At 37.0% G+C, this 24899-nt stretch overlaps 1 protein-coding gene across 3 annotated transcripts; it reads right to left on the bottom strand.

The window, feature by feature from the left end:
* Nucleotides 1–1884: 1884 nt before the first annotated feature.
* Nucleotides 1885–11678, bottom strand: LOC112981831 (uncharacterized). Of its 3 annotated transcripts, none has more exons than XM_026097757.2 (10): nucleotides 11560–11678; nucleotides 10944–11066; nucleotides 10199–10291; nucleotides 7296–7356; nucleotides 6642–6790; nucleotides 5534–5737; nucleotides 4961–5127; nucleotides 4394–4545; nucleotides 3565–3644; nucleotides 1885–2790 (listed from the first exon to the last, which is right to left on the bottom strand). In XM_026097757.2, exons 2-10 carry the CDS (start codon nucleotides 11046–11048, stop codon nucleotides 2764–2766), a joined length of 1038 nt encoding a protein of 345 aa, XP_025953542.2. In that variant the 5' UTR covers nucleotides 11049–11066; nucleotides 11560–11678; the 3' UTR covers nucleotides 1885–2763. The 3 variants fall into 3 exon arrangements, with proteins under 3 accessions (XP_025953542.2, XP_025953541.2, XP_025953544.2); XM_026097756.2 differs by having other exon boundaries at nucleotides 3565–3647; XM_026097759.2 differs by lacking the exon at nucleotides 10199–10291 and having other exon boundaries at nucleotides 3565–3647.
* Nucleotides 11679–24899: the final 13221 nt, after the last annotated feature.

Here is a 24899-nt window from a genome sequence, read left to right on the forward strand (position 1 = left end):
GTCTACAGCATGTTTTTACCAGCACGTCTCGTTGCCTTCCCGTAGCTGACAGAAATGCAGCTTTTTCACGCTGTGTGCGAGTAGCCCCATCTACTGGGTGCTGTAAAATCACAGCTCCTTGCTCCTAAAAATTACATGAGCAATTATGAACTCTCTGCAATCAAAAATGTCCCAGAGAGTAAACTGACTTTGACTTGTGTTATGGAAGTCTGTAACTGTCCAACCTATAACAGAGTTAACTAATATATGAAATGATACATAATGAACAAATATGTTGCCCTTGTGGAACATAATATTAGACTTCAGTGAACAAAGTCTAGCATTTCTGGAACGTTTCAGATTATTCAGAATATTTAAAAATAATTCAAATAATTAATTTAAAATATTTTTAAATAAATATTTTATACTGTGTTAGAGCCAAGTCAAGAGACCTCTAGTCTTTGGTCTCTTTTTACTGGCTTGGTTACCAATGTTATGCAACAGAGCCTTTGGTCAAATACTGCCAGAACACTATTATGCAGGACTTTTAAAATACACTGTAAAGTGCTCAAAGTCCAAATGTTGAAGTACATTAGCATAAAACTCTTCTGCTTTTGTTCTTCTAGGGCAAATGCTTTTAGTTTTTGATTTTCTGTTTCTTTTGACTGACACTCAAGAGAAAGAAAGAAACCATATAGCAATGAAATTCAGTGGTTGTCCTTATTGTAGTTAATAGACCATATTACTGCTCAGAATTTGTTCAAAGTAATTCACTTTTTGCTTTCTTTGTAAATTATCCATGATGCAATTGCAGCTCGCCATAAACTCGCTATCTAACATAGACTCTGGAAAAGAAAATGTGCACTTCAAATGCAAAGAAACAATTTCAATATTGAAAATACTAGGCCTAGAAGTTTTTTGTGTTCTGAGGAGATTCATATCAGTCTAATCAAAACTGATAAACCTACATAAGCTCTTGCTTTGACTCCCAATAGAATGTAGCTCAGGGGCCCATTCTTCAAGGATAAAGCTAGAGAGGCAAATACCTGATCTATGGTAAAGATATTCTTTAAACAAGAAACATCTCCTTGAAGACTTATTTTTCCCTCTAAGTTTCAACTTTCAAAGCATTCAGTTTTCCTACTTTCATAATTTAGATAGAGAGTAATCATGCCTAAGTCCATATTTTCCTTGGCAATAGAAAGAGTTAAATGAAGACAGGATGACGGAAGGCAGGACCTTGATCAAAACTGGTCAAGGGGTAAAAGTCTTTACTGGAGCTGCTAACTTCTTTCTTTGCATCACTTCACTGTAAATGAGGTTAAGAAGGCTCCCAGACTGGAAACTCTGTGAATGATAAGTTTGAAGGGTTGTCTCAGATTGAAGTGTCAGCAAAAAAGATTTTAGATCAGCTCAATAACATGAATAGGGGGAAATTGCCAGGTTCAGGTAGGATGCAACCAGGTGATTCAAAGGAACTAAATATAAAATTGCTGAAATTTACTGGGTACTGGGCTAGTTAGGTCTGTGGTCTTAACCAGGATAGTTCTTCAACTAAAAAATAAAGGAAAAGGCTTAGTTTAAGGCTTCTATTGTTATTCTGACAAGACGAGGAAAGTCTCTTTGACCTTTTTGTACATTCCATCTTTTCATTTTCCTTCAGCTGAATCCTGCATACTTCTGTGTTGTGCACTTTTGGGGAGCTAGCAATCCAGCTAATGTGTGCCCATGCCCATCTCCACAGCATCAGTGCCTCAGAGTCTGATTATTAGAGTGATCAATACAGAGAAGCAACTGGCTGACTGGCAAAAACTGACTGCCAGTGTATGCATGAGCTGCTTTTATACCAGCCCATGTACAAATTATGCAGCATTACAATAACATGATCTGCCAGATACAGTGTAGTCCATACTAACCTATGACTTTATTGTATCATTTACAGCATAAAATCAATATTCTCTCCATATATTTACTTTTAAAAGGCAAAGACAAAAAAAAGGTCACTCATTTGGGATTGACCTGTATGCATTTGATATGTGGTGGCTGTCTACCAGGTCGAGTGTTATTAGCCAGTCAGACACTTCTTATCCAAGCATTTAAAAATGAACATAATCCTTCTTTTTAAGTACAGATATCTTCTGTTTTGTCCAAAAGATTTGAAGCAAAGAGTGCAACTTTTATTTAAACAAACAAACAAAAGATCTATTTTTATAACCAGTTTCTGTGGGACAGACCTTGCTTAGCATTAACTGTTTAAACATTTATTATGGCTTCCTCCAACACTGTCTCACCACAGGATAGAGTTGTTCCTGCTGTCTACCTTAGACAGATATTTAATGTAGAAATTTCCTTCTGGAGCCACCTCTCTCTCCATATTGCTTGTTGAGGCAGCCCACATACTCAGTTTTAGACAGCTACAGTTTAGCTGTCTAAAACATATCCCGTCCAATTGCAACCAGATCGATACCTGTTTGGCTCAAAATCCTGTGGACTCCTTTGTTAGTCAGGAACTGTCCCAGGTTATCACAGTGCTGTCATTTTTGAAGATGTCTTCAAAATGTTTCTTAAAGTGGGTATAATTTTCAAAACATTTAAATGTCCGTGTAAGCTTTGCTGGCAGTTAAGTAGTAGCAGTAAATAGCTGCTGTAGTAAGCACCAGGCTTGTAATTCTTCTTATGCAGTTTCCACTCCAGAAGTACAGTGGAAAGCATTTCTCTGTTCCAGGCTATCTACCAAGTGTCCATCTCTAAAATGGGGACCTTGCTCCAAGGCTGGTATCTCTCTTACTCTTCCTTTTTTTCATGAGCAACCTAAAAATAGCAGTTACATTATTAATAATTGCCAATGTAATTATTTTACAGTTCATGTTCATTACTCAGGAGTGCAGAGTTTCTGTGCATTAACTCAGCATGACAATTGTTGTGTTAATGTCTGTGTAGGGGACATAACGATTTCAGGTAATTTGGGGGCTATTTGCTTTGAGATCCAACAGTAGCAATATGTTAGGGGCCTCATTGCACTGTGGTTCTCATTGTGTTGCTGAAGTACTTTTTCCGGTCACTGTCAGCAGGGAAAACTCAAATCACCTAGCTATTTTTTGTCTGTTTTATTCTTTGATGCAAAGAGATGAGACAATATTTGGTTTCTGGCCTACTACTTGAGTAGGAAATCTATGCATCCCAAATCTTTAGATACATGAACACTTTACTTCTACTTGTAAAAGGTATCAAAGGCCATCATGTGTAAAAAGATTTGTATGTAAATGAAGAAAATGCTTATAAAGAGGTATAAATAGAACATTAGAACCTTTACATACAGAAAAAGACAAAAATCTATAATTTGCTAGTTAGGAAGGTTCTATTATTCTTAATGTAAATACTCTTGCTGGATGGTATATTATATAACTATAGTTCTCTGTATGTAATTCTTATTCAGATCTGCTTTTTGGAAAAAGGCACACATTTAGACACATCATAGGATAAAACCCAGAGCAAATCTCAAATCCCTTAAGAACAGTTAGGAAAAGAAAGGCATTTTTCAATAGCTTCCTTAAAACCATGTCAGATGTCATTTTAGTATATTACCTTGATTTGTGATTTAATCTTCTTCATGACTTCGTCTGGAAGGTGGCTTGTCTTCTCAGAGCATGTATCTTTTCCTGGGTCTGCTGGAGGGTTCCAGTAAGTGCATAGTTATATAAGGTAAGTACTGTGTTATAACACAGTAACCTTCCTAGACCAAAAATGGTCATTACTTCAAACAGGAGTTCACAACCTTCCTTTCCCTGCACTGCCAAAGCCACATGGTCTGTGCAGAATGGTTCTGCCAAAGCCACATGGTTCTGTTGCAGAATCAGAAAAAAGCAAGCCAAATATTTGAAAAGGATTTCATGCTAGTCCTCTCAGAAGTGCAGAATGATTAAATTAGTTAATTGTTAAACTGATGCAATGTATATGTCAAATGACTTTTGTATACAGTTTGAGGTGGCCTCTCTCCAAATCCTGCAGACCTATTTACTGTCAGATCTGGTGCGCTCTCTGCCAAACCTGGGGGTATTCTGGGTCTGTCTATCTGGACACCCGCTGAGGTGTCCAGAAACGAGGTACAAAACACACCTTCTGTTTTTGAAAATGACAAAGCTACCAAATAAGAAAGCACAGTGGGCAGTAAATGCGGAAGCCATGCCTTAACAAACCATGACTCAGTCTTAAAGTTCATATAGCAATTCATTAAAATGCACATAACTGTAGCTGTTTCATGGGGTACTTTGTGGCATGGCTGCACATTTTCTCAGTCAAAAGATAAGCATGAATCTAAATGCCTTTTTACTGCTTCCCTGTGTTTCCTTATATTCAAAAGTCAGCTGGTTCAGGATAATTAAGCATCTCTGAATTGACAAGAGAGGTTTCTCACCTGTCAAGGCTACATAAAGACAATCCCTTTTAATCCAGTTGGGGATTTCCCCTGTTTGGATACAATCAAACACAATCTTCTCTGTTTCAGCATATTCTAATTCAGACTTTGCTCTCCCAAGATTTCTGAAAAGTTTCGTCAAGAGCTGTGTCCTGTCATTGTTCAAAAAATGAAGAGTCTGTTAGGAATAAGTTACTTAAACCACATGAAAGATGCAATCAGTCCACAGTATGAGGAACAAGCATCCTGTAAAAATGTAGGAAGAGATGGTGATACTGTAACACAGGCTTGCCAAATAAGCTTATTTCAGCATATTTTATAATATATTGGATAAAACTTGCATAAGCCAGTTAAGCTGAGATGGTTTTCTGCTCTTTTGTAGGTGGTTCTTCTAAGTTCCCTGATTTATTTTTTCTTTCAATAAAGGTAGACTCTACTTTGATTTTTACTCATAACTATGCATGGAAATTGTAATAGCATTTATTAAAATGTATTTTCTCTGTGTGAAAACAACCCATTACTTCCCTGCATTATTTCTATCTTTGCTTTATTAACTATCCAATATACCTTTTGTCATCCATAGGTTCATTTCCATAAAATACTTCATAGGAGAGAATGTCAGCCTGAGCATTATTAAAGGCTTCTTTCCGATCAATGCTTTCATCCTCGTTCTTCCTGATATGCTGACTGATGTACTGCTGTGCCTCAGGGACATCACAGTATATGCTGTGAACCTACCAGGGATCAAAAATTAGATCATATTTCCTGCAAAGCTGGTACATCTGTTTGTAATTCATATGGTTCAGAAATCAACTGTAAAGACAGCAAAACATGTATTTTTTTCACAATGCCACTCTCATGATTCACTAATTTGTCTTTTAAAATAATGCCAATTAAGGAATGTGATGATTGGTCTAAACAGTCTTGTGTAGGCTGAATTTCAGTGGAGATTTATTGCTCTTCAGTTCCATGAGGTATTCTGAAAATTTCAACTATAGCCTTTAAATGAATGTAAACAAACACATCCACCACAAGTGTTCCTACTTTTTAAGATAATAATAATGATAATAGCAAGTAAAAAATAGACTTTTAGAAAACCTGGCAAATCATTTTCCCTCTTTGCAATGATTGACTACTTACTCTCTGGACAAGAGTTTTCAAGAATATTAGCACTGTGATTTGAGGTTTCATTGCTTTGTTATATCTTCTCTCACTTTGTAGAAGCTCAGTGACTTCTTTCTCTCGTTTATCCAAAGATTCTTGTATCTTTTGCAGCATGGCCTGCGCTTGCCAAAGATGTCCTTTATCCAGCAAGCATTCAGGCTTCACCTCTTCATCAGCTACCTAGGAGATAACAAGGATATATTTTATATGTATGCTAGACTTTCATTTCTTTCATATGAAATTTCCAAGATTTTAATGAGCAAGCTAGAGCAAAAAGGAGAAAAGCAAAAGGAATGCTGAAAAAGGTTCCAACATTTGGCATGTAGGCTTATAATTCAGAGAAGGAGATTTTTTAAAGATTCTTGAAGTAAACTTTTTACTATCTAATATTACAATGGGGACAATGTTGCAGTATCAGTGGGAGAATCAGAATTCAGAAACCACTGTGCAAAATGCAGGGTGTAAAAAAACATACTAAACCATACCAAATTACAAACTACAAAACCACACTAAACTAAAACCATGCTAAATAAAACTAAAAACACAACGGAATTTCTTTTAATTTCATAAATGAAAGCTTATAACTATAGCTCTTAAACAACATTCTACAATACCTGAGGTTTTATTGCTATCTCTATAGTCTTTATTATTTTCACACATAATTTCCTATATCTGAAATGAAACTGAGAAATCAGGCTTTTATTATTTCATTGGAAAGATGTAAATAGTACAGCCTACTAAATAATCTAAAAATGAAGACCATAAATTTCTAGATGGCTGTGCCAGAATCTACTATCTCTAAGTTATAGACAAAGTAAGGGAAAAAAAAGTAGCATTTACAGAATTATCTTCCAAATGGAATAACTCCAATAAAAATTATTGTTTGCCTGCATTATAATAATGGATATAATAACAGATTATAAATAATATATATATATATATTTATTATAGAACCCCGGAAATAGAGAAACAATCATAGCTTAGGTTTATTTTATCTTTTGCTAGTGTGAGTCAGTGTGATTGCCTTTGAAACATCTGGGATATTTCTAAAAACAACCAGTTACATTTCCACTTTTGTACTCACCTGTTCTACCTTTAATTCTAAAACCACTGACACATCTGCCTTTTCTGTTTCCGTCTTTTCAGATTTTTTCTGAAGAATTTTTATCTGTAAATTCACAAGGTCATGTACTTTGTCCACATCTAGACTGATGTTTTGAAGTTCCTGCAAAGCTAAATTGAAAACAATAGAAAGAAACAGGTAAGAACAGCTTAAGCATTTCTAATATGTACTTGCTAGAACTCCAGTTAACCAAAAATTTCTCCATTTAGAAATCAAGAATTTATAATCAAATTTATACATTTATGATTTATAATAATCAAGAATTGTATTTATTTATTGAAACGCAAAGAATTTTAAAGGGACCATTTTTTGTCTGTTTTTAAACTTCTGAAGGGAAAGCTGAAGGCGCTAAAATAAATCAACTCAAAACTGATGCTGACTGTAATATGCCAGCTACTCTAAGGAGTCTGGAGTCATGACAGACATTATCTCCAGCTCCAATATTCTTCTATTATCTGATCTGAAAACACAGTATTGCAATGCAAAAGTTTATATTGGCTTCAGCTGGTATGCACCAGAGCATAAGAAAAGAAAACAGAAAAGAAGATAGGCAGACCAAGAAAGTCTAAAATGTGTCTGAAAATACGAAAAAAGTGCCTGGAATACCAAACTCACTCAGTGTGTGCTGGGTGTAAAGATGATCTAGGTCTTTAGACAAATTTCCTAGAATCCAAGTCTGCAAGACAAGAAGAGAACACAGCAGGAAATCAGTGTCATTGGTTTTCATTGTACTACCTAGAGGAGAATACATGCAATAATTAACAAGTTAATACTGTGTAAGTTATGCCTAAAAGTTGCAACAAACAGGCTGTCGTGCCATAATAGGCTGCTACTAGAAAAGAAAGGAGTAAAATAGAGACCACTCAGACTTTACTGTTTTTACTAGATCCTCTTCCAAGACATCCTGTGCTTATATTTTCTATAGCATTTGTCCACATCATTAGAATGAAAGAAGAGATTAAAAAATTACATGGAGACAGTCCTGAAATAGTTGGGGAACAAAAGTGTTTAGACACAGAGTCCTAAGTCAGCCCCGAAGGAATGCTCATGTGCTCCAAATCCTGCCTGTATTACTTCCTATAGAAGAAATAAAATGTCTAATAAAAGAAACTCCTTCTTTCTACAAGCCTCAGAACAAAGTATCCTCATCATTTCTCACTCTTTGTTGAAATGATCTTTTATTTTTTGCTACATTTCCTTGTTCTATAACAATTAGGTCAAAGGATTTGCAAAAACTGGGATATTTGACTGCTTGCCAATCAGGAATTGGGCGTTGTTGTGGACATTGTTGAAAATGCATGAGAAAAGAAAATCTTAACTTTAAATACTGTTGCTATACAGAAGTTAATCGAAAGGTGGTGCTACATCATTAAACAAATACTGTTTCCTGAGCCCTTGCCTCTGAAAGGCTATGGAAATCTGCATGCAGTTTCATAAATGCAGAAGAGAATCTGTCTCTGAGTCTTTTTTTCGGTTGTTAGCTAAGATGTCACTGAATAAATGCCTTGGAATAGTGCAATGACAATTGGTTGATATAAAATAACGCTGAAGATTTGCAGAGAGAGTTACATGGGAAATAAAACAATGCTCAGAAAAAAATAGACACAGACCAGGCCATGCTCTTAGATTCTATCTATAATAAACAGCAAATTTCTTTCTTTTGTCGCAGTCACAAGAAATTGAGGTGAACTTCAGCTGTTTCCTACCTCAGAAGACAGGCTGCATTTGTGAAATAAAATGCACCTCAGGATTTAAGGGGAGAGCAATTCCTACCCCAAACCATCAACCAGCAGGTCAAATTAACCAAAACTTTTGCAGTGTACCCACAAAAATGAGTTTCACTAGAGGCTAAGTTATTTCTAGAGGTAAATTTCAACAGGTAAATTTATACAGGACTACACATGGGAAGATTTGGAAGGTCATGCTTTTTCAGTGTACATATAGAGCCAAATCTACCACTGCATAGAACTTCACAGCGTACATATCACTGATTTCATGTTAAAGATAAAACAGGTCATTGATATAATTTCGAATATGAATAATTTGAATATGTCTTTGGGTAAAACACTGAGCGCATGCCAGGCATACTGGTAAAGGATTATTGATATTAATCCTAGCAATCTATTTTATTCTTTATAAACATAATCCTTACTGAATGTTGCATAACATTGAGCACTACATAACTGCTGAATAAAACATAACCTTGTTGTTCTGCTCGCTGAAGTAAAAATGAAGGCTTACTCTGTTAAACTCTGTGCAGTTATATTAACGTAGTGAAAAAAGAGTCAGGACCCTGGATCTCTGCAAGGGAATTAACTGCCTCCAGGATGCATGCCAGTGATCTGGATCTATTCAGAGCAAATAGACCCTCCCCTCTCTTTTTAAGTGTAACAAAATTGTTAGAATCATAAATAAGAGAGTGTAACAGAATTGTTATGATCTTGCAATATATAAAAATATTTTTTTCTTTGGACCTAACTCTTTTTCCCCCCTTTTTTCTCCCCCTCAGTTCTCCCCAACAGTTCCTTCATTTCTGTCATAAAGAGGAACATCTGATAATGGCTCAACAGAGAACAAAGTTTAAGAATTACTAAATCGGCTGAAAATGCAGCTGCAGCACAACCTAGCCAAAATGAAGTGGAGGATGGAAATAATTGTGTTTTTGACCCACTACTGTGGCTACTCATTTTTCACTCTTGCTGCTTTCTTTTGCCACTCCTGCAGTCAACTCAGATCTCTAGTAAACTAACGTTTGAACATGAGGACAAACTTCTTTACTGTGAGGGTGACAGAGCACTGGAACAGGTTGCCCAGAGAGATGGTTGAGTCTCCATCCTTGGAGATACTCAAAAGCCATTTGGACACAATCCTGGGCAATGTGCTGTAGGTAATCCTGCTTGAGCAGGAGGGTTGGACGAGATGATCTCCAGAGGTCCCATCTAACCTCAACCCTTCTGTGATTCTGTGAGTCTGTAAAGTTGCATTGTTAGAAAAAAATTTTGCAAGCCCTGAGGAATTTTAGGCATATCCTTTTTTCCTAGTGACTACCATGCCAGACATTTTTACTGGTTAGGTTAATCAGCTGCATTGCGGTGTTGTAGTAGTTCAGATCAGGTGAAATTTTTGTTTATTTCTAAAATAAGCCATTGAATCAAGACTAAACAATGTGCTTTAGTGCAATTTTAAAACTATTTAAAAGAAAGGAAATGTGAAATGAGAAGGAAAAATTACACTCATGATTTTTAGCAGAAAAAAATCTAGTATGACAAAAAAAATGTGTGGTATTTTCACTGGTGTTTAAAGGCCTCAATCTTCAAAAACTATTTGGGTGCTCTGAAATTAGAAGACAGGTGCCTAAGCAGCACAGGCAGCTCAGTCCTAGCTGATTCAGAAATATGTATTTAAAGGCAAATAGTGCAATTCCCAGGTTGCCCAGGCTCTTAGGAACTGTACCCATCAGAAATGGAAATAAGAATGCTGCCTTACTTCAAAAAGAAAACCAAACTAGCTTTATGTACCTTTTCTTCTTCCCATTTCTCTGTTTGTTGATTTATTTGGTGAAGAAGGTCTTCCTTTTCTTGGCTCAGTTGTCTGTTTCTTTCCCTCAGACTCTGAAAGTGGTAGAACATGGCGAAAGGATCAGAATTTTGAGGCCAGGGCTTCATTTTGCAAAAAGGCCACTATATTTTTTTTCTGTGCCATACATTTTGAGAAGTCATATTGAGTGGACCAGGCTGATAAGTCCTGAGGATCTGGCAGAGAAAACAATTGACCGTCTTAAATATATAGATGGTGTTTTTACTCCAAAGACTTGAAAGGCTTGAATATGCAGAAACCTTTTTCTCCATAGAAAAGGAGGAGGAATGGGATAAACCTTGTTCACCTACAGCAAGCGTTAGCCATCCTAAATATTCAGTGAATATCTTTACATATTTTTTGCATTAAAAAACCCAGATATTCTCAAGTCTGCAAGAATGGACAGCAAGGCAGAACCCCTCACTGATTTCTCCTTGTAGCAGTGAAGATGTCTAAGCTGGGAAAATGTTCCTAAAACATGCTGTTTAAGGTATTATTCATCTCCTGAAGGAGGAAAACCATCCCCAGAAAACTATCTACAGGGTTCTGTAGTAATTTCACAAATTCTTTGTCTTCATTGGACTATCTTTCCCAAAGAAGAAAAGATGACTTATACTGGCTGCTTCTGCAACCTCTGGAAGTACGTGTGATTCTTTTTCCCATGTAAAAACAGTACTTCTTGGGTACCTTAATAGTATCTTGCCAATGTGTGCTCCTCTTGTTCATTAGCTCTTGGTAAGCTTCTAACTGGGCCTTCAGACTCCTCATTTTATCACCATAATGTTTCTTCATGGTAGTTATAGTCTGCTCCTGTGTTACAAAAGATTGTTGAGAAAATGAAAAGTGAGTGAAAACAGAAAAGCCAAGCAAGATAAAAAGAGCAATTTCCACTAACACTTGTTTTTCTTTTTTCCATTATTTTTTGTTGTCTGCAAACTTTCCATGTTGATCATATCAGCACAGAAGGTTTATGTCTTCCCAGGCTGCAGACTTTGAGCAAGAATTCTTGCTAAAGTATTTTCTCTTCTCCCTCATTTTCTGAAGAAATAAAGACCAAGTACTTGCTGGGACCTGACCAGAGTGAATTTTCTCTAAGCATAGCAAAAATAACTTTAAAGAAATATATTTTTTCTCAGAAAAGCAAAGCATAGCAGAATAAGATACAAGCAGCATGCAACACGCTCCATCTAAATAAGGCAGTAAAATTTTATTAGAAATGCAAACAAATCAGAAATTTTTAAAAAGTGAATGATTTCATTGCTTTTAGGGAGTGATTCTGATTTCAAATATTTTAAATACTAACCCATCAGAGCAGCCATAATGAAAGCAGTTCAGTGAAAAAAAATCATTGCAGTCCCTGTGTTTGTGTCCTTGTCCTGCAGGCAAGTCTCTCTGACTGTGTGTCTGTGTTCTTTCTGTTCTCCCACTTTGCTTCCCTTTTTCTCTAGCTCTCTCTATAACCCTAACAGTCTACAGAGACATGTGAAAATTTAAGGTGTGACTGTGTGAGTGTTAAATTACTAGTGAAGCATGGAATCAGATTTACATAGGTATTGCAATCTTTGTGCAGGTGTAATAACTTGAGATTTCAATGAGATCTTGTTCTTAACCCAAGAATAAAAGTCATTGTACACTACATGCAATAAACTCTCTCGAGTACGCTTTGTAATCTAAAGAGCTTGTTTTGTTTAATTCACTTCCCCTTGGAGGCTCCAGAAGACTTTCCGTATCTCTTCTCTGTGTGTGCCCTTTGGACAGAATCAAATTTATTTGTATGGAAATCGCACATTTACAGGAACTAACTGCTTGCCTTACTCTGGATTAGGAAAGAAAAATCATATGGCAAATAAGCACCAAGAGGCAGTGACTGAAGGAAAAGATAGCCAAGGAAGAAGTGGGCAACTTCTGATTTTGGGAGAATTACTGAAGAATGGGATGCAGAACTGTCCCCACCCTGGTTAAATGCGGTGGTGTGGGGTTACAGGTGCAGGCTGGCCCCTGTAGATCCTTACTGTAACCTTGCTGGGGCTTACTGGCAAGGAGATTCTGCTATTTTGCAAGAGAATATGTCAGCAAATTTGGGGTGACTAAACTCAGGTACGTAGAGATCTGTCTGGGCATGCTGACAGCAGGAATCATGTGGACATCACTTTGTGTGTCAGCCAGCCTTCAGTTTCAGGCTGGAGGCAACCATCTCATTTGTACTTGAGAAAGGACCATATTATTCCATTTGTATAATACTAGGCTTTCAGACATGGTTTCTTCATTGTCTTCATTAGGTTCATTAACTTCATTAACCTCACAGTAACCATTGCAACCCAAGTTAACCAAACAGTGGATTTACTCACTCAAGATGGAAGAGGAAAGGACTCCACATACAAGATATAGAAGAATATACCCACAGATGAAACAAAAACATAAAACTTTCTAGTACTCTCCATTTCAGCAATGAAGAGGTTAGTATAGCTCAGCACGGCCTTTTACAATACGATTGTTCATAGAAGGCACAATTTACACATTAAGAATAACCTTTGATTAAATGTGAATGTTTTGGCCATGATGTCAGTCACTAGGCGAAGGTGACATTGAATAGGAAAGTTTAGTGACAATGAAGTTTGGAAAATACCTGTGACTATCCCACCTTTAATACTGAGAAAGATGAAAGGAAACAGAGGAAGTCAAAGAATGTAGTCACAGGTGACAAAAAGTAAGATCAGATTTCATGAAGTTGCAAAATCAAATGCACTTAAAGACACATTGATAATATTTCTGGAGACTTTGAATGGGTAGCTGAATGTGAATGTAAATGAAGTGGATTTTATCCTTCAGAGTTGTTTTGACTAATGGTATAACCCAACAATGACGCTAATGCTTCAGTAGAATTACCTGGTTTTCTTTCCTTATGTTGTCTAGCTCTTTGATTATTTTCATGTGTTTGACTTTCATTTGCTGCATATCTTCTACAATCTGAAGAAGATGGAGGAAATGATCACCTCAGAGCACTAGCAACTAACTTAAATTACAATGCACCATCAAACAATGATTATAATGTACATTTCTCAAAATGCTAATGACAAATATAGTACAGTGAGGAATTTGGTCTTGAAAAAAGATAAATAGCCAACAGGATTGCAGTCCAAAACCTTCAAGTTTCAGCAGTTAAAACTTAATTTATGTTACTGAGTATAAAACTGTATATTTATTGGCTTGACCTGGATTTTCTTTTCTGGTCACAGGATTGTACCTCTACATCTTTCTCGCTACGGTAGTAATCTGAATTGAATACAGAAGACATAACCATTATAATCATTCTAAAGTTCTTGCAAAAGAGAAACAGCATTGTGAGACTTATTACAGGGAAAGAAGTAAAAAAAGACAGTGGACAGAGGAGAAGACAGCATTTAAGAGTTAGGTAACATGATTGGTTACTACAGACTTCAAATTTATTTTTGTTTTTTATACTAGTATAAATAATTTGAAAAACTACAAAATTGACTTTAAGGTTCACCACAGGCATTTCTCATGACCAATAAAAACAGATGTACACATAAAGGATTGGTAAAGTGACCTTTTCTTTTTTCCCTCTGAAGATGAGTCATTTAAGCTTAAAATTGCATCAGGATCCTTAGTAACTCTGGTTTATCCATTTTGTTCCTAATCCCATTCATAATAGTCACAAAAGGAAAATTCCACTATCTTCCATCCCAGTTCCTGCAGTCCAGTTTTCTTTTGACTTCCTTGTCTGTTAGGTGCAATGTCAAATTACACAAATACTTGTTGCATTTCAGATGAGACAAGCTGACACTGTGGAGGGAATTACAGCAATAACCAACATCATTATGTGCAAGTTATAAAAATACGGAGCCTTTTGGAGGCTTACTCGGTTTCAAGTCTTTGTTTAAGCTTAATATGATGCAGATTTGGCTAACAGTGAGCAGCTGAGATGAAATTACACTGACAAAGAAAACATCTTGGATTTTTGTGGAGGCTCCTGCATGATTTTAAAATGTCTGTGGTTGGTAACGTTGCTGTACGATGATAAATTAAATCTTTGTGGGTATTTGCAAGTTGTTAATTTGGGAGTGAAAAATCCCTGCAGTCTGACACTGACACAGCTCAAAGATATAAAAGTAGCAGAAGAAGCAAAGCAGTATTCAAATATACTGTCCTACTTCTCAGTGGAAATGATATTGCCGAAGTAGAGGAATTTTAAAGAGACACAATAAAAATGTTAACAGACATGAAAAGCCTCTTACTGGAGGAGACTGAAAAGATCCAGACAAGTTTATCATTCTTATCACCAACAGAGCTCTGAGCTGCCTTAACTAGATTGCTTCAGATATTTGAACTTGCTTCTTACGGCTAGCTCAGGAGTCTGTACCTTCTGCCACAGAAGTCACCACAGAAATTCTTGGTTGCATAATAAAAGAACAAGAGAACAAGGGCATATTTAATGAAATTGAAATCCAGCAAATTCAGATCACTAAAACAGGAATATACCTATATATATTGCTTGATATAAAATAAAATTATGAAATCCATTAGCTCAGGGAATGATTGAACTAAAAAATTAGTTTTTGAGGAAAAATAGGCCACTTTCATGGTTAAGCGGACAATACAAAGTTGTGCTAGTTACTGCTATGAAAAATACTGAAATTGCAACAAAACCTCACATTAAAGTCAAAAACCACTTCCAATAATCAAGGATTGTGATGAGAAATATATGAAAAAGTGAGGGTTTTCTCCATATCAATTACAAGGGAGTTCCTTATACATAGACAAATATCTGGAAGAAGCAAATAAGCAACCTAGTAACTGATCTTAACTAAGTTAGCCATTTACATTTTAATGTTTTATTTCTATGTTAATGATGTTCAAAATTTAAGAGCAACCTTCCAAATATCAAGAAGAAGCAGTAAGACGGTGTGAAGTAAATTTGTATGAAAAAATCCACTATGGAAATCACAGTTTTCTTAGTACACCTATGAGAAGAGATAGGTCATTCAATGAGTAATTTTTTGTACATAATTCAGTCACTTAGTTTTTGTTTTGTTTTTTTTTTTTTTTACCTTGGCGATATATGATTTAGCTAATTTGTACGGAATATATGACAGTTCTTCTTTCCTCCAGCATTCCTCCAGCTCAGTCACTTTATGGTTGTCAGCAGAACAAACTACAGACGTGTTTGGCTGGTCTACTGGATAATAAAAATGCCTTTAACATCTTGAAATAGAAAATGAAAATGCACAGAAACGCCAGATGTACATTTCACAATTTTTTTCAAGACAGCAAATAGAGTTTTGAATCTTTCTTTTTGATAACAAAGGGTATTGACGTTCTGGGGGACAGCACCTTGACTTTGACTTGTGGATACCATTGCACATAGTTATGCCATAGGACAATTACTTGTCCATAACTACTTAGACTTTAAATACTTACATTTGTTTCTGCCACTAAAACTGCAAATAAAAGCTTAGGTAAAAATCATGCATAAAGATGCTCGCACTTAAGAAACCGGCTTTTATGACAACTGAAAATTGGGCATTTTAAAGCCTCCTTCGCAACTACCTTTTTCAAGCAATTTTGAAAGACCCAGTTTATTTCAAGGTATTGTAGCAACTGACATTATCAAATTCTTACTATTGTCTTTTTTATTAACTAAAAATGTATCATTACATTTTTGCAGATCAGATCTCTTTGACTGGCCTTAACACCAGGTCACTTCCTGAAGAATCACATGAAAATTATTCTGAGTATCGTAATTAATTAACTATCATAATTAATAATTACAAGATGTGTATGGTCAAAAGAGATTGAGCTGATCACTTAGAATGGTGACTTATGCAAATCCAAGCCATACAACCTCACTCAGAAATTTCAGTTCACACAGGAAAAAAAAAAACTCCCCATGTATGTAATGTAGCAAGTATTCTACAAAACAAGAATATTTAGTTTCTGCTCTTACCACTATACCTTTTTCTGTAGCTCTGTACTCACTCCATCCAATCAGGGAATTCAGAAACGACCACTTGTTTGTACTTATTCCAAGTCTGTGCAGCCAAGAGTCTCTCTGCCCATCTGTTAACAAAATGCAGGTGCTGAAATCAGGGAAAAATCACTGCATTTTTCTGAATTCTCTTGATTTCCTAAATTAATGGATTAAAATGTGATAATATGTAATTATACACTAATTCGCTTGGGCCCTACAAGGTATTATATGAGTAAAAGTGATAGCAAAAGAGGAGAAGATTAGGAAATCACTGGGAGAGCTGCAGGAAGAACAAGGATGTATCTGAGACTTTAATGGTTCTGCCTGATCCTGAAAATAAAGATATACTGAAGCCAAAGGTTCTCCTCCAAATTGTTTCTCATGGCATTTCTGCTGTACACAGCAAAATCTAGTCTGGTTTTCAATTTTGCCTGCTTGAAATTAAGTTTGTGTGTGGGGAAATCACATTCTTAGAGGAGATATAGCTGAGCCACGTTTCTTAGTGAGCACTCTGCATGCATGGAACACTTCTGCTGAGAGATATGTAAACCAAAACACCCAATACAAGCACTTTCTCCAAGTATTCTGGTATGAAAGCGGAACTGTATTGAAAGGAGCCCTCTAACTCTTTGAAGTGGTCAAAACAATGGTGAGAAACTAAGAAGTTTTGGCCACTGGGGAAGTCTGGATCTAGAGCCATCTTTGGTGGGATTCTGAAGCAATATTCATTTATTTCTACAGTGCAATGATTTTCTACAGCCAAATATAGGTCTCATCACATTAATTTTACTGAACATCATAGCAAAATGTACTGTTTTTTAATATAGTCTACCTAGCTACTAGATAGAATCAGCAGGTCCTATTCTTGTATAACCAGAAGTATTTTGTTGTCCAAAACCCAGTTCTGATGACTTGTAAAATATGTAACTGAATAAATGTATGTGGAGAAGAGTACCCTTACTTGAAGTTATTATTTCTCTTGAATTCATTATTTACATCACTATACATACATACCTACATGTATACATATAGTTAGATCTTTTTTCTGTCAATTACATCAGTGAAGGATATGTGTCAAGTTATATAGACAACAACTACTTCTCAGAGAACTCGGATATTTCAGTATTTGGAACTGTGTTTATTTGGTTCATATTTGGCTTTCTTTCCACTTGGCTTTCTTTTCCACTCTTTTTTGGAGACTTTCTGAAAGCATAGGTTTTCTGGAAAAAGCCCTCCACAACACATTATCCCACTCTTGGCAAAATGGATTGAATCAGCCACAAGACTATTAGCACCTGCAGGCTGAAACTGCAGGTTCAACCTTCCCATCTAGGATAAAGATTAATCTTGCATTCTTTAAAGGAAAACAGACATACAGGTGTTGTTTCCTATTGGGAAAAAATGTATACAATATAGCTGGAGCTTGCTATAGCATCTGGTGAAATGAGCGCACAGTTCCCCTTCAGTCTGTAGCAGTCCATGGGGAGGAAGGACATCTGAAATTCCCACAGCGTAGGTTAACTCATGAACAATAAAAATCAATCTACACATCTTCCCTTACCTGAGCATCTTACATAGAGGATCTTCCCCCCAGCAGTACTGAATATAACTTTTCACACCACACTTGTGAGGTAACGTACATAAAACTGCAGTATGGCAGGGACTAGATATTTCTAATAACTCTTCCTTTTTCTTTTCAGTTCCATCAGTAAGCTTGGCTCACAAAGGTGTTCAAACCACAGCACCTGGCAGTTTAATCCCCTCTGAACTGCGAGCCTGATCAAAGCTTTCCTTTTGCACTATACAACTAGAATCAGAGCATAACTTTTACCTCCCTCAAAATAAACCCCAATTTTCTCTTGATACTGGTTATTTTCTGGCAAAAATACCTTCTTTTTAGCCATGTCAACGGGATAATGTAGCAAATGCTGGCTCCAGTAATTTAATCCAAGCTAGCCTAGTTTATATGCCACAGACTAGCAGAAAAGCTGGACTGTGACATGTTTCTGTTTCTCAGTAACTGCATCTATATTTTCGGATTGTTTTTAGCGAGTCTGGTAGGTTTCACACCTTGTTACAGAAATTAAAGATACAGAACATATAAGTTTATTTCTATTCTCCTGCTGGCTTTGGTTTTAGTGGGCATAAGGCCAATATGCATCTCTTGCGCAGGAGGACCAGTTCTATTACCCATATGCTGAATTGTGGCGGGGACTTTCCCATGTAATCCATATTCATATTCATCCATATTCAAGCTATTCAATGCTGATGATGAGATATAGACTATAATGTTTATGCAGTTCTGCTGCATAATCTGGTACAATGCAGTCGTGGGCTACCAGTCTGCCCTTCTGTGGAAAACAAAGTACAGCATCGTTCTGAATGTCTGAGGCACAAAGTGGCTGCTTACTCTGATCAGGTTCCTCTTCAGTCATAACACTTTTAATCACACATGAAGGCTGTTCCTGCATCTCATCTGAATAATCAATAACACTGCCTGGTAGAGGAACAGATGAGTGAATGATGGTCTGTGATTTAGGTTCAGCATCACTCCTTACTGCATCTTCAGGGACTTGAGAGACTGAAGGTATGACTGTTTGCACCCATGCTTCTGGGGAAAAAAAAAAAAAAAAGTGATTGTTGGTAATAAAATACTAGGACTGCTCCTGCTTGAATAAGTCCAAGGATGTAGCACAAGTGGAACACATCCTGAAGGATATTGGACCCCAGAAGTTTGGGCAGTTTTTTAGCTGAAGAGTGTAGGAGACTTTATGCCTGGCAAAAGAATATTATTGTCATAAAAAAACTTTCATCAGCTTTTGCACTGATCTACTCGGGTAGGGATTGTGCTTTGTAAGGATAAATGATCTTCACTTGATCTTCTTCTGGGCTAGAATGGACCATAACACCCATGGTGAAGCTCAGTGTACAACTGGCAATACTGTTTTTTCCTAATCTGCTCTTTAAAGTACTGCTAACTTCATTTCCCAAGATCAACTTGTAAGGAACTGAGTTATCTTCTTACTTGCCTGGATGCTTTTCTTTCCAGAGTGGAGTCTATCGGGGCAACTGCACCACGCTGAAATACAGCACGCCACAGCAGTTGTTAAAAACATCACCCACCATTCCGTCTCGCAAAGCGCTTCTCAGACTGCTGTTTCACAGCTAACCCTCATGCGCAGTGTATCCTCTAACGACTGCAGCTCTCCATCTTACACAGAAAGCGCAGCTTAAACTCAGATTCACCTCAGGCCTGCACAGCAGGCTCCAATACCACTAGGCTCTTAATTTGATTTTTGATGCTTTATCACACTAAATATTTGTTCCCTTCTCTGTCTCTCTTTTCTGTAATCTCCACTTTTTCTTCTTCATGTGCAAACAGCAGAAGTGAAGACCTTTCTGAGACGTGATCACAGTATATTGCTGTAGGCCAAAATTCCCAGAGAGAAAACTTTAGTCACTCAGGGCATGATTACAGGATTTCAGCACTTCCCCTAGACAGACTCGGATCGTCAGTGAATCTCTTGCCCTACTGCTGTTTCTTCTCCTTAATTATCCTCACATTTCTAGAGAAGCATAAGGGAAGATTTCCATCAAAAATGAAAAGGAGACAGTCTTTGCTGTTTCTGTTGCAGATTATTTTGTCTGGTGATTTTGGGCCACCAAAAGCTCATTATAACTGTATAGTGTTTCCATGTAATAAATGTCATAAGAGTAATCACACTGTAACTAGGGTCAGACTGGTTTCACCGCTCCTTCCCTCCCACCATCACCACAGTCTGGAATATTTTTTTTGTTTGCTCCATCAGTTTGCTCAGTAGCACTTGTCAAACAGACAATGCAGGAAGGTTTGCATTTAGATAATAGCTTCCAAGCAACCTGAAAGGTAGGTGATATTAGGCTTGGGGTTGGATGAAATCTTATTGAAACCGTAAGGATAACATTGTTTTTCACTCAAAATGAATATAAAAAGCATTTAAACTTATCTATCCAATAAAAAAGCTGAAGCATAACAGCTCTGCCCAGGACCACAGACTTACGCAAGCTATAGTGTTAACTGAGTAGGAGGATTTCATGACGGTTAAATGCAAATACAGTATTGTTTAATAGTACCGTGAACAAGTGAGAGAAAGAAGCAGCAGGAACACTGTGGGAAAAGAAAGATGGAGGCGCTAGCAAAATACTTGTAAATAAGTTTTAAGGTAAGAATAAAGATGAGAGCAGCTTTTGAGTAGAGTATTTACCGGTAAGAGGCTTGTATCTGTAAAGAGAAAGCTGTCACCTGTTTGATTCCTACTGCGGTCAAGATACAAACAGGGCTTTTTCACATTCGTTTTTAATGAAAAGGGTTACACTATAAAATATCTTAATCTATCATCAGTTTCACTTCTGTACCCTAAATAACAGCGATTTAGAAGGAAAGAACTAAACATAATAAGCTTTGATAAGTTCTCATTCTTGCAGTCAGGTTGCTACCAGTTTTGACCGAGGCTAAAAGCCTACTTTGCTTTATGGCTAGGCTAACCAGCCTGCAATCTAGTGGCAGCAATTCGAAGGAAAGCTTATCTCATGATCACAACTTAGTCTGAATGAGAGCACTCTCACAGTTCAAGGTGAGACCTGGCACACTTCTCTCAGGCTGCAAGATCAGCATGGCGAGATCTGTGCATTCCTTGGTGCTTGGAAAGAGCCTCACTTTCTAACCTAAATATAAAAATATACAGTGTTAGTGACAATGGGTTCTCCCTCAACCTTCCCTTTCTAAGTAGGGAATTACATCAAAGACATCTGCAAAGAAATATCCATGCTTGATCTTTTAGAGTGGGAGGTTTAATAGCGGATACTTCTGAAGAACAAGGAGAAAACACTTGATTCATCTGTATAGTACGGGTACACATAGTAATCAATAATAAAATATTGGAAGTAATTTGGAGCTTTACTTAACCTCTAATTGTTTCTATGTAGCATTTTAGATAATAGCATGACTAGCTTTGGGATTTTGGGTGAGGGGATTAGTTTATCCTACAAAACTACGTTTTGGTATCCTTTCCTTCCTTGAGATGTTATTTATTTCTGCGTACCATTATTTAAGATGCAAAATGAGAGGCCTATAATTTTAGAAATGGAGGCAAACTGATTCCTTGGTGTGCAACCTGAATAGATTTGTTTTCTATTTAAAAGGTTAATTTTCATGTCACCCTCACTCCCAACAGTGAATCTCAACACATTATTTCTTTTCAGGTTTAGGTCCCTGATAGTATTGTTTCCATTTCTAAGACTATTTTGGAACTTTACAGGGGGTAACAATTTTAGATAAAAGCTTTAATTTTCATGTAGAGTCCTAATTCCTCTGTCAGTGCAGGAACTTTCTGTACATCTTCCAAGGAAATGTAGCATGCAGCATTATTTTGTCACTCTTTCCCCTGAGTATTAGCTGGTGGTTGTCCTGTACATACATACAACTGCCAACTGCTTGTTGAGGAATGTAAAAGGTCCTCATGTTAATAATTCGCACACTGAAAAGTAAAGATGCAGCTTGTGCAGGCTGCATAGAAAACAAAATGCAGGAAAATATATGCATTTGCAGGAAAGGGTTACTTATCTTTTTCTGTTTCATTAAAAAAAAATAGAACTGATGATTAAAAAACGGTATGAGCATATAGTTATGCATACTGGTTTCCTTTGCGTTTATTTACTAGCCATCCATCTGCTAATTCAGTCTTTCTTGTATTGTCTACAGCTTGTCTGCTGCAGGAATCAAGCTTTTAGGCCCTTAAATCAATAAATCCTGGAAACTTTTTTTAAGTCAGCTTGCTTCCCTCCAGTCCTGAGATAACATGGAAATCTGAAGCAAGAGGTTAAGTTTCTTTGGATGGCGCCAGGGGACAGAACTTCTCTCCCCAAGAGCAGGAGAGGGTTAAAGCCTGTGAGGCCTAATAAAGCTTCATGGGGCCAGGCTTATCAACCCAGCCAGAACGAAAGGATAAACAGCTATTGGAAGGCAGGGAAATACCGGTCAGTCAGCTTTTTAGGGAACAGGTAGGGCATTTATAGCTGTTGTTTGAAAGTAATAAGTTGTCGTTAAAAGGAACAGGAAACATTCCAGAGAATTAATCATCTTCTTACAGAATGAAAGAAATAGGGAGACTTGTGATTCCAATTCATCTCTTATAAAGATATATGGTCAAGGGATGAGACAGGAGCTGTGCTAGCCTGTATCTTCGCGATGAGGAAACCAAACTAACTTCCCGTGAAGCATCAGTCTTCAGTGCTGCCCTGGGGACAGGGCTGCCACACGTCTCGCAGTGACTCTGCGAGGCTGTGTCTGAAATCGGCGTGCTCCGTGCGTCTCTTTTACACAGGTGCGAGCACATCTGAGTGCCGACTCTGGCATGGGAGGGGGTCTGCTGTCCTTAATGCAAGTTTTCAGTGCATAACCAGTTATCATAGCAAGGAGAGGGAACAACAACTCTCTGCAGCTACACCCCCAGCTGTGATGGTTCAGGGATCTGGACCACAGGCTATGCTGAGGAACCTGCTTGGTCTAGATGAAACCTTATTTTATATTAAAAACTGATGCCTGTGAAGCATAGAGTTTTTTTTCTTTTTCATTAAAAGTCATAATTTAAAATAGGAGCAGTCAGTCTTTGCATGCTCATTTTACAGCTAAGCCATTCCCCGCTGATATTTTGTGTGGAGAAAGAACTGCTTAAGAACGCACAGTGCGCTCCAGATGTAGCAGCCGCTGAAAACGGCTGTTTCCCTATCACGTGGTACTTCTGTGCTGTTTCATGCCAACTGCAATAAAATGTAGCACTCTAATGTCCAGGGGTTATGCAGCATATGTTCTGAGGTCTGCCTTGCAGCTTTATCACATGCCACACGTTTCTCTATTTTGACACTTTTTTTTTCTATAATTAATTCTTTCTGATGCATTGCACCAACATAAACTGCTCCATGGGAAGAGGTTATTTTCTTTTTGTAGGAGAGGCCAGTGGCAATTTTGAAAGAAGGACAGGAATACAAGTGCTGCTTGGAATACACAGTACTGCTTGAAGAAGGTAAACAGATGGAAGAGGATCACTCAGTCCGGGGGATGAAATTCCAAAATCTCTTAGTCTTAATTTTTTGCTTCCTGGTACCAGAGAAGTTATTCTTAAAAAAAATCAAGACACCAAAGTATGCCAACATGGAAAAGCATTGTATTATCATATCATTATGTTACATTATCATTATAATTAATACTATTATCATATTGCAATTTTAAGGAAACATTTTCCTGGTGAGGTAAAAATATTTGCATATTTGAATGTGCATTTTTAAGTGATCAAAACAGTAAAACAGAAAAATTTTATTGCACTGCACTCTCAATTTCCTCCTTCCTCATAACAAATCCCTCCCGAAAGCAGATAAGAGAAAAGAAGCAGCAGATGTGCCATGTTATATGTTGTTATATAAAGGGAATTTTTCAGAGGATCTCAGAGCAAAGGCAAATGGTTTGGCATGGCACTTGTTTTCTTTGCAAACATAAAATACTCAGCTTTTTTTTTCGCCAATAGCAACAATGCAATAATACTCAGCCATTAGAGAAAACATACAGGTTTAAGACTCCAAAGCGTGTTCTCAAATAAGAGCCACTGGTCCAAATGAAATACAAAATTGCAACCCTTTTCTTGTAGCAAAAATACATCTTGGGCAAGGCATGCATGTGCACATTAAATCTATTTTCTTTTATTATAAGGCCAAAATTTTAAACTTAGCAATGACTGGTATTCTGAGGAGGAGACCCGTATGGTCTGTATCCCTTCTCGCAACCAATTGCTTTTGTGAGATGGAAAAAGGGCTTGGTTTTGCAGTCAGCAAAGCCAGTGGAATAGCTCAGTTTTGCTGGCATTAGAAGTGATGTCAAACCTTCATCGACTTTAATGGGAATGTTATTAATCCAATCACTATCCTAAAGCAGTGTAACATAAATAGGAAGTTATTTGCTCAGACTGAATCTGATCACTTGCAGCTATGGACTGAGGGAAGACAAAGGGCTCTGTAAGGAAATTCACATATCTCCAGAAAAGGCTAATTTCTATTAAAGGTAGTTATTTTATGAAGTTCCTTTTTTTTCTGTACAATAAATATCGAAATTAAGGATTTAGTACAGGTTGGTCAAAATGTCCAGATAGAATAATTAATATGATTTTATTTGTCCATATTAGCATCATCTGTAAGATAAAATTGTTATTTTTGAAAAAAAAATCATTGTCACTACCAAATTAAATATTTCAGAGTGCATCTGTCTTTATTATTGTCTGTTTCATTTATTAGGAAGCTCTTTCCTTTCCAACCAGGAGAAATTAGTCTGTGACAAAAACTCTCATTCTCTGAGGGGAAGCTATTTCCACTGCTTGTTGAACTGTGTCTATATTTAGAGAGTTAAAGAATAGAGGTGGATGGAATCCAGCCTGTACATTTGCCTGCAGGTTTATCAGCGAGTTTACAGAACAGAAAAGGGCTGGAAGGAGTCTACCAATTCTGATATAATTATAAATTTACTAGAGCAACTTGCTCAAAATGGTATTACGCTCAGGATCTCGATGGCAGTGGGGGTTTCACAGGATTAGGCCTTGTGAAATGGGAGCCACATGCCCAGAAGTACTGCA

The sequence above is a fragment of the Dromaius novaehollandiae genome, chromosome Z, assembly GCF_036370855.1.
Source record: "Dromaius novaehollandiae isolate bDroNov1 chromosome Z, bDroNov1.hap1, whole genome shotgun sequence".
NCBI lineage: Eukaryota > Metazoa > Chordata > Aves > Casuariiformes > Dromaiidae > Dromaius > Dromaius novaehollandiae.